This window comes from Belonocnema kinseyi, chromosome 3, assembly GCF_010883055.1.
Source record: "Belonocnema kinseyi isolate 2016_QV_RU_SX_M_011 chromosome 3, B_treatae_v1, whole genome shotgun sequence".
Classification (NCBI taxonomy): domain Eukaryota; kingdom Metazoa; phylum Arthropoda; class Insecta; order Hymenoptera; family Cynipidae; genus Belonocnema; species Belonocnema kinseyi.
Genome location: NC_046659.1, coordinates 85,781,829 through 85,798,303, shown reverse-complemented (window position 1 = coordinate 85,798,303; position 16,475 = coordinate 85,781,829). Strand labels below are relative to the sequence as shown.

The 16,475-nt window shown below is 30.0% G+C and overlaps 1 protein-coding gene across 5 annotated transcripts in view; it reads right to left on the bottom strand.

Annotated features, from left to right (window-relative positions):
• LOC117168726 (KH domain-containing, RNA-binding, signal transduction-associated protein 2) overlaps window positions 1-16,475 on the bottom strand; it is a 177,854-nt gene that overhangs the window by 11,256 nt on the left and 150,123 nt on the right. For all 5 annotated transcript variants that reach the window (XM_033354451.1, XM_033354454.1, XM_033354452.1 and 2 more), the window contains 3 exons: window positions 6,969-7,117; window positions 2,569-2,685; window positions 1,352-1,498 (listed from right to left, as the gene is read on the bottom strand). In XM_033354451.1, the coding sequence (XP_033210342.1) occupies window positions 1,352-1,498; window positions 2,569-2,685; window positions 6,969-7,117 (413 nt within the window). The remainder of the gene's footprint in view (window positions 1-1,351; window positions 1,499-2,568; window positions 2,686-6,968; window positions 7,118-16,475) is intronic.

The following is a 16,475-nucleotide window of genomic DNA, read 5'->3' as shown; positions in this document are numbered from 1 at the left end:
ATCGAGAAAAGGTAATTTCTGCAATTAATAACACAATTCAAGAATGTCAAGAAAAATACTTGTTTGTTTAAAATGATTCGAAAATATTTCTACAATTAATAATAACTGACTTGCGAATTTTCATAGGGAAGGTGGAAAAAAGTCTAGTTTTTTCGAATGTATTGCACTATGTCAATAATTATTTAGTATTTGTTATCTCGGAACGTATACCCTATATTCTTTAAACAATAATATTCGACTGCTCTAAGAAAAATATTGTCCTTTTTTTCTTAAAATTATTTCTCTGTTCTGCTTCATTTATATACTGTAGTAAAAATCTACATGCAAATTGTTTTCGATTTATAGACTTTATTAATCTACGGGGGTGATTAAAAGAAAAAAAGGACTATACTTAGCCTAGGTGGAAAAGTTATCGATAATTTATATATAGTGGACACGACAATGATATTTTTCATTTGTTTTATACATTTTTCTGTATAAAACAAATGATAAATATTAGTGTTTTGTCAGCTATATATAAACTATTTATAACTTTTTCACCTGAGAGAGGATTTGAATTATATTTTTTAAGAAAATAATTATCATTTAAACAATATATGGTATACGCTCTGTGAGAAGGAAATACTAAATAATAAGCGACATAGTGTAAGAGATTCGAAAAAAGTAGACTTTTCTCCATCTTCCCTGTGAAAAGGCGCAAGTAAATTATTATCAATTGTGAATATCAAAGTATCTTAATATCAAAATAACTTAAACAAAAACATAACCTTTAACATTCGTTAATTGTGTCATTGATTACAGAAAAATTAAATTTTCACGATTTGCAGTGGACAATTTTTTAAAATATTTACAAAATATGTTAATTAAGAAGTTGATATTCATTAAATTTATGTCATTGATCCCGAAAAATAATAACTTTTCAAGACTTACAGCAGGAAAATGTGGATTGAAAAAATATGAATTGTTTAAACAATTTAAAATTATTATAAAAATACTCAGCAACTCGTCACTTATCGATTAAAAATAATTTATGTTGAAACAATTCCGAAAAATATCGTCTTTAGCATGAATTTGATAGAAAACTACTATTTTGCATTTTAAATACTTCTTCTTTCCATTTTGTCGAAAACCCAGCTTTTCCCATTCAAAATCCCATGTTATTTTAAAAAGCCCAAAGGCTTGAAAAAAATTAAGATTTTTTTTTTAGAAAATGAACAAATGGGGGGGGGGGTCGGCCACAAAAATCGAATTTTTACAGGTATATATTTGGATCACCCTAATGATACTAATTTTTAAAAACTGATGCAAAATTGGAATTAAAAAAAATTCTTATTTAATAAATTGTACTTACTGGAACTAAAAATCGACGAACTTCTGCCAAGGCGTAAGCAATTCTTGCATGAGCTTCTGCAGGGGTTGCATATGCAGAAATTTCTACATGTAAATCTTCCATTAGGTGTGAGAATTTTGGGTCACCACTTACTCGAAGTTCTTCTTCCTATAATTATACGTTCCTAATTTATTTATTTTATCATTAATTTTATTTCATCGTTTTTGACTACTTGATTGGTTGCATTCTGCGTTAATTTGATTTTAAGTGACTGTTTTGAGATTGTTCTTCTTAATTTCGTCGAATTTTGTAAATAGTAATTTTTAAATGAAGAATTTTAATACTAAAGATTTATACACTGCAATAACAATATTCTTTTCTTAACGATTGGACCAAATGTTTAAAGGGATTAGTAAAAAATCAGGCTCGACAGCCTGTACGTTCCATATAGATTTATATTACTTAAAGATATTCCATCATGATACAATACACAACACATTTTTTTATACAAATACTTTGTTGAAAGTGTTTTTTATATAATTTTCAATAATATTACCTTTTTTTAAAAGTTATATTGCAACAAATTTAGATTAAAATAATATTATAATGGACAAAATTTCTTTTCGGTTTATTCTTGTATTCATTATAAATAAATTTAATAACCAAACGCATTACTCAGGCATTTGTCAACATAAAAATTCTTTCTTTTATGCCTTTTTTTCGTCATGTTTGTTTATTTATTAAAAAATTAAAAAAGTAAATAAAAAATCAGGCTCGAGAACTTTCTATAAAATTGTATCGGCTTTAAAAAATGTAGTTTGTCCCAATCTGTAAAAACATGTGGGCTGTATCTTAACCAAAAAAGTAATTTCTTCCCACTATAAAATGCGGCCAGTCGGATACCACGTTTTCAAATGATATAAGATTTTCTGTAAATTCTATAACAAAATCATGGTAAATGAACCGAGTATTTTTTCTAAAAAAAGTTTTTGAATAAAATCGAATGACCACTTGGAGATTTTAATATTCCTGACGTACCCTTGCCCATTTAAGAAAAAATAATTTGATAAAATATATAACTTACCACTATAATTATTTTAATTTTTAATTACAAACTTTCAAATCCAGACTGAACAAATATTGAATTTTCAGGTCACTCCTTAAATCCATCAATATTCGAGAAGGCTTTTTGTGTTTAAAAATTCGAATGTGAAATTAAGATTCTTTCTGTCTCTCACCTTCTGTCGATCTTTCATGGATCCACGTCCAAGCACAGCCATTTTGCACATCGTGTCTTCCTGCAATCGCTTCAGGGAATTTCCTTTTGGTCCCAGGAGCTTCCCCACGAAATTAAACTACAAGGAATTCGAATCAAACTTTCAAAACAAGATCAAATCTTTTATAGAAGAGCAACTAGCATGTCTGCACAGGTGTTCCAATTTTCTCGTTTCACACAAGTGGAAAAAGAGAAGTGATATGAACAAAAGAAAAAAGAAATTTCCTTATTAAAATTCTAGGACTCGATTAATTTTGAAGTGGAAACAGTATAGTTGTTTCAATATTCAAACTTCATGCGACACCATTATGCTACCTGTTTGGTCAGCTTCTATTTAATTAACATCCTGTTCCCTTCTCTAAATTGATCAACCGTTCAAAATGCAAACTATGCCAAAACAGTTCCAAAGTCTGAAACGTAGACGTGAATACATTTGGCCTTGGACTAGGGTGGATCGAAAAAACAGAATTATGTTAATCGAAATTGGAACTTTATGTGGAAAAGTAGTGTATTAGGACACTGACAACGCCTTAAACTTGCGAGGTAGCTTAGTGTGATTTAAAAAATTCTCATTTCCTTAGTTTCTATAATTTTCATATGTAAATAAAAAAAAGACGATTTAAACAGCACTCTAAATTTTTTCAGCTTTCGAATTAACGTTCTTTCGGCGATAACTTGTGTATAATGAACCCCTGATTTTAAAAAACAACATTAATATCTAAAAAAATAACGAAAGATTTTTTTCAGGCGTTAAAGCTTTTTCTACTGGTAAACATCCATTCTCTTTTAAAAAAATGTTAGGAAATCATAAATTAAAAAAAGACGAATTCGGTGTTTGTCCAAATTATCTTTTTCCAGCTAGCTTTGACAACTCGTTTCTATGTCTAAGAAACTGTTACTGTTAAAAATACACTAAAAAAAATAAATGATAATATTTTAAATCAGCTGATAATTTTCGTTCTTCGCGTATTTTGAACAGTATTAAGCCCTCGAATGTAGACACATTTTTTTTCATTCAAAATTCCAGGTGAACTTTTTAAAAAATGTATTCCAATCTATTCAATTTCAGCACATTTTATTAGGTGCAAGCTAACTTACCAAAGATTTGTTGCAAGCCCTGTTGGAAATTTTTTAAAGAAAAACTGCAAAGTTCTTTGAAAACGTCGAATTTTATAGCGGATCGTATAAGATTATAATTTTTTAATTATTAATTATGAAGTTTTAAGATTTTCTATAAAAAATAAAAATTCTCTAAGAAATATAAAAATCTAAACAGCATGACACAACCTTAATTTTTTGTAGTTCTCTTGTAGAAAATAATTAACTTCTACCATGACTTATAAATAACCTTTGTTTGCAATTTTACGAAAATATAAGTCTAAAAAAACGTTTATTTTTTTTTAATCACAAACTTCTACACTTAATTATTAATAAATTATATTTCTTAAGAAAAAATAGAAAAATCCATGACTACATAATTGAGGCTTAGTTTTAATATTTGTACAATATTTGTGCAATGTAAATTTGAAAACAGATAATTCCGAATCTAACATGCATTACAAATTCTTAGAAATTGTCGTAAAAATGTAGATATTTTCGTAGAAATTCTTAGAACTTTTCATAGAAATTCATAAAAGTTTTGGAATTATACTTCATTATTTTTCCAGGTTTTCCAGGTCTTGTATAGTAAGCCTGATTTATTATTTCCCACACCTATGGATTTCTAATAATAGAAAAGCATCAAATACCTGAAGAAATTCTCTCGTCGTTCCTGTAGATTTTATAACTATTGGTTTGAAAACAGAGGTCCATGAAACATATTTTATCGCCTAGAGAACTTTAATTAAAAACATGTACATTTTTTTAGAGATCGCAACAAATTATGTATACTGCTTCCAAGTCCTAATACCCTACTTTTCCACGTAGTTTCAATTCCGATTTCCCTAATTTTGTTTTTTGACCCACTCTAATGTGAAATATCCCTTCTAAACATAATATATGGATGAAAATCGAAAAAATAGAATTATTCAATTCTGAATTTCTGTGAAAGAAAGTATTTCAGAATAGCATAAAGCGTTTTTTTCTTTTCATATTAATCACAATGAGTATGTTAAAGTAATAATTAGTGAGATAGAGAAAAAGGTATTTATTAAAAATGTCATTATTGTTTATTTGAATGATAAGCATTTGAATAATCATTTAAAAGAGACATTTTAAATCAGTCAAATCGAGTCACTGATGAAATAATTCATTTTAAACGATCTAATCTGTTGAATTTTCATCTGAAAACGTCAAGTTTCAAACCAAAAATGAATTAGTTTAATTTTCAATCAACAAAAATTAGTTTCAAAACCAAAAATAAAAAATAAATTTTTATGAAAACAATTTAATTCGCAATAAGTTAAATTTTCTACTAAAGAGATGAATTTTCAGCTGAAATTATAATACATTAACAAAAAGAAAGAAGTTTTAACAAACCAGTTAAATTTTCAATCACGTAATTCAATTTAAAAGAAAAAATCATTTTCTGACAAAAAGATTCATTTCTTACCAAAGAAAATGCTATTTCAAGAAATCACATGAATTTTGAACCATAAGTGGAATTTTTAACTGAAAGAGATTAATTTCTGTTAAGCAGGATTTTCCTTCAACAATGGATCATTAACGAAAATAAAGAATTTTTATCAAAGCAGTTCAACTTTCAACCTACACTAGTTGAGTAAAAAAATAATTTTTCGCCAAAAAGATTATTTTTATACAAAAAAGATGAATTATCAACGTAAAAAGATCAACTAAATAATTGCATTTGCAACTTAAAAAGTTAATTTTTAAACAAAAAAGTGATAGTTAAATTTTCAATTAAAAACATTCATTTTTAGCCCTAAAAACGAATGAAATTTTTTTAATTCAATTTTGAACCAGGGAGATAAATTTCCAAGTAAAATCATGAATCTTGAACCACAAGAAAAATTAAAATAAATTAGTTCAACCAAGTAGTAAAATCTTCAATAAAAAACGTGAATTCTCGACAAAAAATGTGAGTAGATATTTCAACTAAGAAAGATTTTCATTTTAAGTAAAAAGCGTTTCAAATGTGAACTAAAAAGATTTCAAATTGAAATAAAAAATAGTTTAATTTAACCCAAAATATGAATTTCAGCGAAAAAATTTATTTTCAGCAATAAAGACTAATTTTTATCAAAAGAAATGAAGTTTTAAAGATATAGTTGATTGTTCAACTGAAAAAACTCCATTTTTCACCATAAATGGAATAGATCAATTTTCATTGAAAAACATCAATTTTCAACCAAAACAAAAAAATTATTTTGAACAAAGTAGTCAAATTTGAACTAAGTAGTTGAATTTTTAATAAAAAATATGAATTCTCAAAAAGAAAAATGCTATAGTTGATATTTCAGGTAAAAAATATACAAATTTTAATTCGAAAACAGTCGAATCAACCAGAAGACTAATTTTGAACAAAGAAAATTTATTTTCTACCAATAAAGAGAAATGGATCTAATCAATAACGTCCACTCAAAGAATCAGTAATTTTGAATGATCTCAACAAAGCCATTTTGAATTACTTCATCGGTAAAGTTCACTACTCGAATTTGTCATTTTGATAGATCTGGTCCGTAATTATATCATGGTATTTATGGCTATTTTAAATCTTTTATTAAAATGAAGAATATTATTAAGAATTTTAAATTGGAAATCATTTTACTATTTTATTATAGCAGAAAAATCATTTGCTTCTATTGACTGAAAATCAGCAATATCTATTGACTCATCTATTCAAATGACTGTCTTGTCAGTAGGAATTACTAAGTTTTCAGGCTAAGCCTGGTTGATTAATTTAATCAGTTAAACTTTGACTTAAATTTAAAGTGTACAATGTTGTAAGGACATGGAATTTTGTCAACTTTTTGTAATAGTTTTTATAAGAATTAAATTTTAAATTAATTTTATTTTTAATTTTCAAATTTTTTCACAAGAATTTAATTAAAGATGCGATGAATTAATATAATATCACGAATAGGAGTGAGGTAAAAAGACAAGAAGTTTTACAACAGTTTTGAAAAAGCGTACTTACTCGTAAAAAATAAACATATAAGAAGAGATCGCTCACTTATTTTCAAAATGTCGTTTGAAATTAATTACAGCTCGGTCAAATAAAAGTGGCTGTTTCTATTTAATTTTGCCCATTGTACCTTGCTATAGGATAGGATAAGAGGGTTTATCGATATTTATTCCGCGAGTTTGCAATAAACGGACCCTATTGATGTCGCAAAAACTTTATATTTAAGAGAGAAAGTGCAGCCTCTTAAATCCAGTTTTCCGACATCTCTTATATATTACCTTCGGATGATCACGAACGGGAACTTGTACTCTAACAGCAACTTTAATCGGCTTATCCCTCGTAATGTCCACCATTCTTCTCTCACTTCCTTCGTTGCTACCACCGCCTCCACTTGCACGGATTCCGCCTCTTCCGCTGCCGTTGGAATCTGAAATATAAATTATTACCAGTTTTGTTTAATTTGCACTTCATTTCTCTTAAGGCTTATTTAAAATTAAGATCTCAGAAGTTCACTACAGAAGTAGCTTCAAGATCTTCATTCCAAAAGTTTCTCCTTGAGTTCTTCAAATACGGTTTCATCAAGGTTGGTAAAAGCCACCCTAATTGTAATATTTAAAAAATGGTAATTTAACGATCTATGATATCAAGATTTGCTGTAACGAATCGCCGTCAGGCACTTTTCAAAAGGAACTAGTTACCGTTATCGTTACATCACGAAAAAAGTAATTATAGTTATCGTTATCGTTACGCATACAAAATTTAAATTTTTTTCTACTTATTTTTGCAAAAGAAGTGGCTATCGTTACTTCTTACGATTTCTTAACCCCGGGCAGATACCCTTATAATTTCTGTCAGTTGTTAATCCATCGTCGTCTGAAGGAGAGAGGAACGGGGGAAGCAAATAAAAAAAATTTTTGGGAAGGAACGGCGAAGGGTAAAGTGAAGAGAGTGGATGTAGTAAATGAATTTTTAAATCTATATATGTTTCTTCTGAATAGGCGTCCACACCCTTGCAACTATTGGAACTTGCAGGGTTACATAAATTGCTTCCGAGAATTTTTTTTTGTTACTTTGAAGGTGATTGCGCATTTTTTACTTATTTATGGTTTCGTCGAAAACCATAATAATATTGTGCCAGGTATTAAGAAATTTGAGCAGAAATTAAGAGACGTGAAGATTCCTATTCTTTAGCTTTTCTTTTAGTCCGATTTTCATCGGGGATGGCTCAAATTGAAGCTATTGATATGTTATATTCAGATTAGAAAGACAGTTTGTTATGTTAAAATTTTCTTTTTTTCATATCAGTGGTTAGAGCAAAGAAAATGAGTGCAATTTTCTTATTTAGACCTTTATGCTGGAACCTTTTCTTTTAGTTCGATTTTTTTCGAGGATGACTCTAATTGAAGATCTTGGCATGTAGAATTGAGACAAAGAATAAAACTTGCTATTTCATAGTTTTCTTTATTTGATATCAATGATAAAAAAAGTGAAATAAGAAAAATGAGAAAAATGAGTTCATATTGATCCCTTATGCTCAAAGCATTAATTTTTTTCCGATTTTCGACTAGCATAGTTTTAATTGAACCTTTTGGTATGCAGAATGCAGTTGAGATATAAAATAAGATTTGTAATGACATAGTTATCATTTTTTAATATCTGTAGTTACAAATAAGAAAAATGAAGAAAATTTAATAATTTATACAAAAAAGCGAATTTATAAAAAAATAGTATTTTCAGCTTAAAAAAATAAATTTTCAAACAAACATGCAATAGTAAAATTTTCAGTTAAAAACAGAAGTTCAAACCTTGAAAGACGAATTTTCAAAAACGTAGTTAATTTTTTAAACAAAGAGATGAATTTTAAACGAATAAAATTAACTTTCAACAGAAGAGTTGAACTTATAACGAAGTTGTTGAATTTCAACTAAAAAGATGATTTAATAACCAAGTAGTTGAATTTGAACCAAAACCACTTTTAAACTGAATAGTTGAATTGTCAGCTGAAATAGATAAATTTACCTTAAAAATATTAGTTAAATTTTTAGTGAAAAATTAATATTGAACTAAAAAAATTATAAGGAAATGGTTCAATTTTTAACGAAAGAGATTAATTTTTAACTGAAATAATGAAAATTCCAGCGTAAAAATGAATTTGTAATAAAATAGTTCAACTTGCAAAAAAAAAGATAAATTCCCAATGAAAAATATAATAGTTAATATTTAAACAAAAAAGATGAAGTATCTACCAAAAGAGATGAATCGTCAAACAAAAAGGATTTTTAGACAAAAGAGAAAAAATGTCATCAAAATGGTAAAATTTTTAAGTCAAAAAAGGGAAATGAATTTTAATCAAAATAGTTAAAGTTTTATCCAGAAAGGATGGATTTTTAACCAAAGAGATGAATTTCCAACTAAAATGATGAATCTCTCACTGAAATAGTTAAAATTTCAATGGAAGAACTTAATCTTTAACCAAAAAGAAAAACTAAGCAACAATTTGAATAGGGAAAATAAAAAAAGTTATTGCATGATCAATAAAATTAATTAATTTTCGTAAAAAAGGACTTGTGAATTGCATTTTGAAAGCAACAATAAAAAATGACTGAATCGTATACTTGCGGATCCTAAAAAAATGAAACGATTTATTAATTCTTCACTTACATATTTATGGATTATAAATTTAAAAAATCTGAATCATATTTTTTGATTTTTTATCAAAATTATTCATTGAACTATTTGTACTATTTCCTCGGTATCTGCTTATTCTCTCCTTAAAATGTTATCATCTATCAGCAGTATTATGTCCGAAATATAAAAAGATAATAAACTTAATAAACGACCACTAAAACGAAATTCCAGAATAATAGATATTTTAGAAGAATAAAAAAATCTCGAAATAAAAATACAATTGTGTAAAAATAAAAATAATAATATAATAATAAATCATTATATTACAGGCCCGCGAAATTTTTCTCTATTCTTCTGAAATATCAATACATATTTTTTAATCAAACAAAAAAAAATCATTAAACCGATTGGCGGATATTTTTAATGCGTAGTAGTTTAGTGGTATTATTTCTCTCTTCAAGAAAAAATAAATTATAATATTAAAGGGACTTTCTGGTAGATTTCGACCCTTGGTTTACTTTCAGGCACAATAAATTAAATTAAACCCTGGAATTTCAAAACAGTTTCATTTGAAATTCTGATTCTTTACGACATTACAAAAGAACGAGGAAATTTAATTAGAAGAGGATGTCCATTGTAAAGGTTGCAAATCTTGATATCTTAAACCACTCATGCATAAAAAAGTAAACCCCTAAATTAAAGATATTTTTTATGTTTGAAAAAATCCGAGATTATTTTGAAGCTTCTTGGCTTATTCAGCTTTTTTAAAGTGGATAAAAGTTTCCCTGACTTTGATCCGCATTTGAATGTTTTCAAAACACAATCTAGCAGCTTTGACACTATTCGAGAAATGTTATAAATTTAGTTTAACATCAATATTCCGAAAGTATTGATTGACCCAATTAAAGGGGTGCCATAATAATTAAAAAATGATTGCCCTAGAGGGAAAATAATAATTTTCAATATAATTGGTACTGAAACTGTTGATATATACATTTAATATCCATAGATTCTTCAATAATGACAAATTTTAAAACCAATATTATAATGATTTACATTAAAATTGGAATGTATGAAATTTGATTTATATGGACGGTGTTCTCAAATAAAGAGGGAATAACAAAAATATGGGATGAAGTTCGTATTTATAATTTTCAGTTAACGGCGAAATGATAAAACTCTCATTGACGTTTCTGAAATAGGCCGGGACATAAAATGTGTTTCTGATATCGAAAGTACGACTTCACAAAATAAGAAAAAATCGGGAAAAACTCAGGAAATAGATTGCTGAGTTGACAACCAAGTGGTTCGAACATCACGAATAATTACACGCTTCTTTGAGGAACAAAAAACGTTCACACTTCCCTTCAGTTGCAGCGTCATTTCTACATTTTTTTATTTTTTATAAATACATCTGTTCTAAATTTCCTGCATTTACTTTTCTGTGATATTTTAGAGTTCAACCCATTTCGGAATTTCTAGTTCACTTAACTACGTCGCGGTGTCATTCAATAGTCTTACGTAAATGTTTAGTTAGGTAAAAGGAATAGGATACTGAAAATAGTTTCTTTACAAAGTATTTAATCCAGGTATTTTTATTTTCATTGATAGAAAATTCCAAATTTCTTGTTAGGGGAAAAATAGATAGAAATGGAATACAATGTTCAAACAAACATGAGTGATATTTCTGTTGTGAAGATATTTTTTAACAGACATTTTAATAAGTGCGTTCAATTTTAATTTTTTAAATAAAATTAATATTAATGCAGCGAAACTACTAAATTTTAAATGTTTTTATTGTTCAAATAGAAATACCTTTCGATTGGCAAACATCAATCCTTTTTTTTTCCTATTTGAAATTTGAAACCAAAACAGCTTTTTCTGTTGAAAATCAGGATAGACCGACTATAACAATCTATTTCTATTTTTATCAAAAGCCCTACCATTTTCCAAGTAGAAATATATTGCTACAGCCAGACAAAAGAGAAATATTTAGAACTAAAGCATTAAAGTTTAATTTGTTTATACAGTTAGTATTAATGCACTGAAACTATAATTCAAACTACAGAACTACTATATTCCGATTTTTTCCACTCGAAATTATAGACCAAAAACAGCCTTTTCTATTTAAAATAAGGATAGCTTCGCAAGGGCATTCCAATTCTACTCTTAACCCGTTAAGGACTCGACGTCCGTGTTTCCAACACTTTCTTCAGAGATATTTTCTGCTACTGAATCGATGGTTAAAAAATTTGACAATAATAAATTCTTATGGAAAATTTCCTGAACTTTCGAAATACGTCATGAGAACTGCAAAAAAGTTCAAACTGAAACAATGATATTCGTTTATTTAACAAAAAATACGAATTCTTGCGTCCATGGACCCTAAGCTTTAAAATTTTACAGGTTAGTTTTAAGAAATTCAAGCTGACGATGTCCAAATGGCGGCCAAATGCCAATTTTTTTTTCTTCTGATTTTTCGTATTGGAGCAATATTTTGACATAAATTCCAATACACGCATGTATACAGGCGTTTTTGGGGTCGCTGATGACGAATCCGTGATCAGATTTTCAAAATTCAAGATGGCGGATCCAATATGGCTGCCAAAAATTACTGCAACATTACAAGTTTTATAAAAATTCGCACATAGGGGATTTTAGGACCGCTCATGACGAATCCGTGATAAGATTTTCAAAATTCAAGATGGTAGATCCAACATAGCTGCCAGAAATGACTAAAACATTGCGATTTTCATAAAAATTTACACATGGGGGTTTTTGGGCCGCCGATGAAGATTCCGTAATCATATTTTCGAAATTCAAGATGTCGCATCGCATACCGCTGTCCGAAATTATAAAAAATGGTCGTCAATTTCATTTGCATCAGTCACATCTCTTTTCGCCGTTTATGTATTCATCACCGTTGCCCAGCTCTTACTACATGGAGGTTAACATTTACAAAAGTCTTGTTTTATTTTTATAACAATTTTTTAATTAATTAAACAAATTTTTTTGTTTTGTTTTTTAAAATATTTTTTTTACTCTTATTGTTCTATATATTTCTTATTTTCTTTAATATTTATATTTTTGGAAGCCATCATAAATTTCTGGTCATACATTAGGAAAATCTATTTATGTAAAGTTGGGAAACATGCGGAGAACATGTAAAGATCACAGACCGTGCATATTTTGTGTGTTCTTGTAGAGCATTTCGAGAAGTTTGTACAGTTTATTTTTGTTTGCAACTACAGACTTATGTGCTATTGGTCCTTGGTTTGGAGCATTCACGAGATAGTTACGAGTAATATCTAATGCCACATCTTTTGTTCCCACCTTACTCGTCTTCTCACATAGCAAGTTTGTGAGTACAGTAGCATTAGTCATGGAGGCTTGAATTATTCTCAATAAAATTATCCAGGTCCATTTTTTTATCTGATCGAAAGCATCAATTTACTGCAGTTATAATCCTGTTGATCGACTCCACCCATATTCTTGTTTTGAATAGCAAAAGCTTTATTGTGATATAATTTGTTCCACTATTTTTTTCATGTTTCACGATAAAAGATCTGCGTTTAGCTTCTTTATCCATATCATTATTAACGACAGTGACTCTGTTCGCCTTCACTGTACCTGCAGCCCATACACCAATATTTTTCAGACTAACCAATAAATCGGGATTGCAGAAGAAATTGTCAAAATATATATGATAGTCTACTACCTTTCTCGGCACGACTGTGGTTAGAAGTCCTTGGAGCATCTTCAAAACCACTCGACGACCCAAAGAACATTTTTCCAGTGTAATATTATTTTGTTGGTAATAAGGGTTTGACCCTTTGCCACCGATAATGTAGCAGTCAAATAAGTGTCCTTCGGGATTACATATTGACCACAATTTCACACCAAACTTTACTGGTTTTTCTTTCATATATTGTATCAATAAGTTTCTTTCATAATACTTGACCATCATCTCATCAATTGATAGATCAGTCGCAAAGAAACCAAATTGTTTTATATTTTTTCTAAAAATTTCAAAAGGGCCACGTACACGCTAAGCTCGGGCAGTAGGGATTTCATCACTAGGTCGTGAAAGTTTTATTCTCGATTTGATCGTGAAAAATGTTTTACGACTCATTACTGCAGATATGGGATTAAAAGCTAATAGAGGATCAGTGGACCAATAGTCTTTTTGACACTTTCTACTGTTGAAAATCGACATTATAATAATTCCTACGAATATATTCAAATCGTAAAGAGAAAGGTCGCAACCATTATTAGCTGTATAATCAATAATATTATTTTTCAATTTTTTAGAAAAAAATATTTAAAGACTTCTGTAAAAGATGCGTTCATAATTTTCTTCCTCGTTGATTCAGGCATAAAAAATTCATTCTTAGTGATTCCATGATACGTTTTTTCACCATCCAACCATTCATAAATGTAGTTTGGTTCAAGTTTTGATTGATTGTCTGTGTAACTATCACGGAAATTTTCATAAGAGGTTTTTGGGATCATGTCTGATATGTGGATGAGCCAGCCATTGTCATGATTTTCAAAATCTTCTGAATCACAATCAGTCTCAAATTCATCGGACTTTTCTGCTTCGAAATTCATGGCATCATCAACATTCTCGTCTCGCAATTGACTGTATGATACAAGCCTTTCGGATGTTTTGCATTCGAAAACATCGACATTTCGAATTTTTGTATATTTTTGCACAAGAGAATGTAGTCAGTGACTAGTTTAGTACAGAAAAATACATTTATGACATGCTGAATATTCATGAATTGCGAGGAATGAATTTAGGCAATATGTAATTATGGAGGATAATTATTCGACTGCGATATTTACCGTGACATTTGAACAATGCAAAAGAAATTGATGACCATTTTTCATCATTCTTTTTAACGGTCTTGGATCCACCTTCATGAATTTTGAAAATCTGACAGCGGATTCTTCATCAGTGGTCCCAAAAAACCCCATGTGTGAATTTTTATGCAAGTCGAAATGTTTCAGTGATTTTTAGCAGCCATATTGGATCTGCTATCTTGAATTTTAAAAATATGATCACGGATTCGTCATCAGCGGTCCCAAGAACCCCCATGTGCGATTTTTATAAAAATTAGAATGTTTCAGTAATTTCTGGCAGCCATATTGAATCCGCCTCTTGAATTTTGAAAATCTGATCACGGATTTATCATCAGGGGCGCAAAAAATCCCCATGTGCGAATTTTGATGAAAATCGGAATGTTTCAGTAATTTTTGACAGCCATATTGGAAAAGCCATTTTGAATTTCGGAAAACGGACCTATAAAATTTTAAAGCTCAGGGTCCATGGATGCAAGAATTTCACTTTTTAGAGGTCTATCTTCACAAATTCGAGACGAAAATAATCAAATAAAGATTTGCTGCAATGAAAAATTCGTATTTTTTGTTTAAAAAACGAATATCATTGTTTCAGTTTGGATTTTTTTGCAATTCTCATGACGTATTTCGAAAGTTCAAGAAATTTCACGTAAGAATTCATTATTTAAACATTTGTTAACAATCGATTCGGTAGCAGAAAATGTCGCTGAACAAAGTGTTGAAAAAACGGACATTTGGTCCTTAACGGGTTAAGAAGTTCCATAATATTTTCCCAATAAAAATAGATGTCTATGGGCAGGCTTAAGAGAATTATTAAAAACTAAAAATAGTTTTTGATCCGACATTCAGAAGAATTTTTTGCAAGGTATTTTTGGTATTAAATTTATTAAAAGTATACTCTTGTATCTATTTTAGTTCCAGAAAAAAACAGCTTTTTCTACTAAAAAAATCAGGATCTTCTGAAGTGTCCTAAATTCTGCATATTTTTATTGTTTAAAGAAAAATAGATGTCAATTGGCACACATCAATCCTATTTTTCTTTCTATTTCAAATTTGAGATAAAAAAAGCTTCTTCTACTGAAAATCAGAATAGCCTGACTATAACATTCTATTTCTACTATTATGAAGTACCCTAAAATTTATCTAGTAAAAATAGATCGCTACATCCAGACTCAAGAGAAATATTTAGAACTAAAAGTAGTTTTTTCGGGTTCATATCATGTCACATGCGACAAGTCTCTCTGCGGCAAGTCTCCCTGCGGCATGTCACATCTGAAGCATGTCACATCTGTGCCATGTTACATCTGTGCCATGTCACATCTGTGGCATGTCACATCTGTGGTATGTCACCTTTGCGCATGTCAAATTTACGGCGTGCCTCATCTGCGGCACGTCACAACTGCGGCATCTCTACCCAGCGGCTTCTCTCCTGCACGGAATTTCTCACTGTGAAATTGAGATTTTTGCGGCATCTCTCACCAGATAAAAATTCTCCCAGTGGCATCTCTCCCTTCCAAAAAATGTTTAATGTCTATTTAAAAATGGCTAAACTGAGGCAAGTATCCCTGGACTAATTGTCTTCCCGGTGGCATCTCTCCGCCGGAAAAATATTTCGTGTTCATATTAAAATATTAAAACTGCGGCAAGCCTTCCGGAACTAATTGTCACATGTGCGGCATCGCCTACTAGCAAAAAGTCTCTCCAGTGGCATCTCTCACCCGTGGAAAAATGTTCCAATTCACATCAAAGGGACAAAAGTGTGGCAAGTTTCTCACGACTGATTGTCACACCTGCGGCATCTCTCGCCCGCGGCAAGACTCCCCAGTGGCATATCCCATTCGGGAAAAATTTTGCAATCCACATCAAACCGGCAAAAGTGAGGCAAATCTCCCAGGATTAATTGTCACATTCGCGGCATCCCTCATCAGCGGCAAGTCTCCCCAGCGGCATCCCTCCCCCGAAAAAAACTTTTTAAGTACTTCCAAAGGTGGAACAACTGCAGCAAGTCTCCCAAGAGGCATCTCTCCCCCAATAAATTTTCTAAGTAGTTTTAAAGATGGCAAAAATGCGGCAAGTCTCCCCAGCGGAATCTCTCCCCAAGACAATTTTTTAAGGACTTTTAAAAATGGCAAAAGTTCGGCAAGTCTCCCCAGCGGCATCTCTCCCTCAACCAATTTTTTAAGTAGTTTTATTGATGGCAAAGTACGGCAAGTCTCCCCAGCGGCATTTCTCGCGCATAAATATTTTTTAAAAACTTCTAAAAATGGCAAAAGCACGACAAGTCTCCCCAGCGG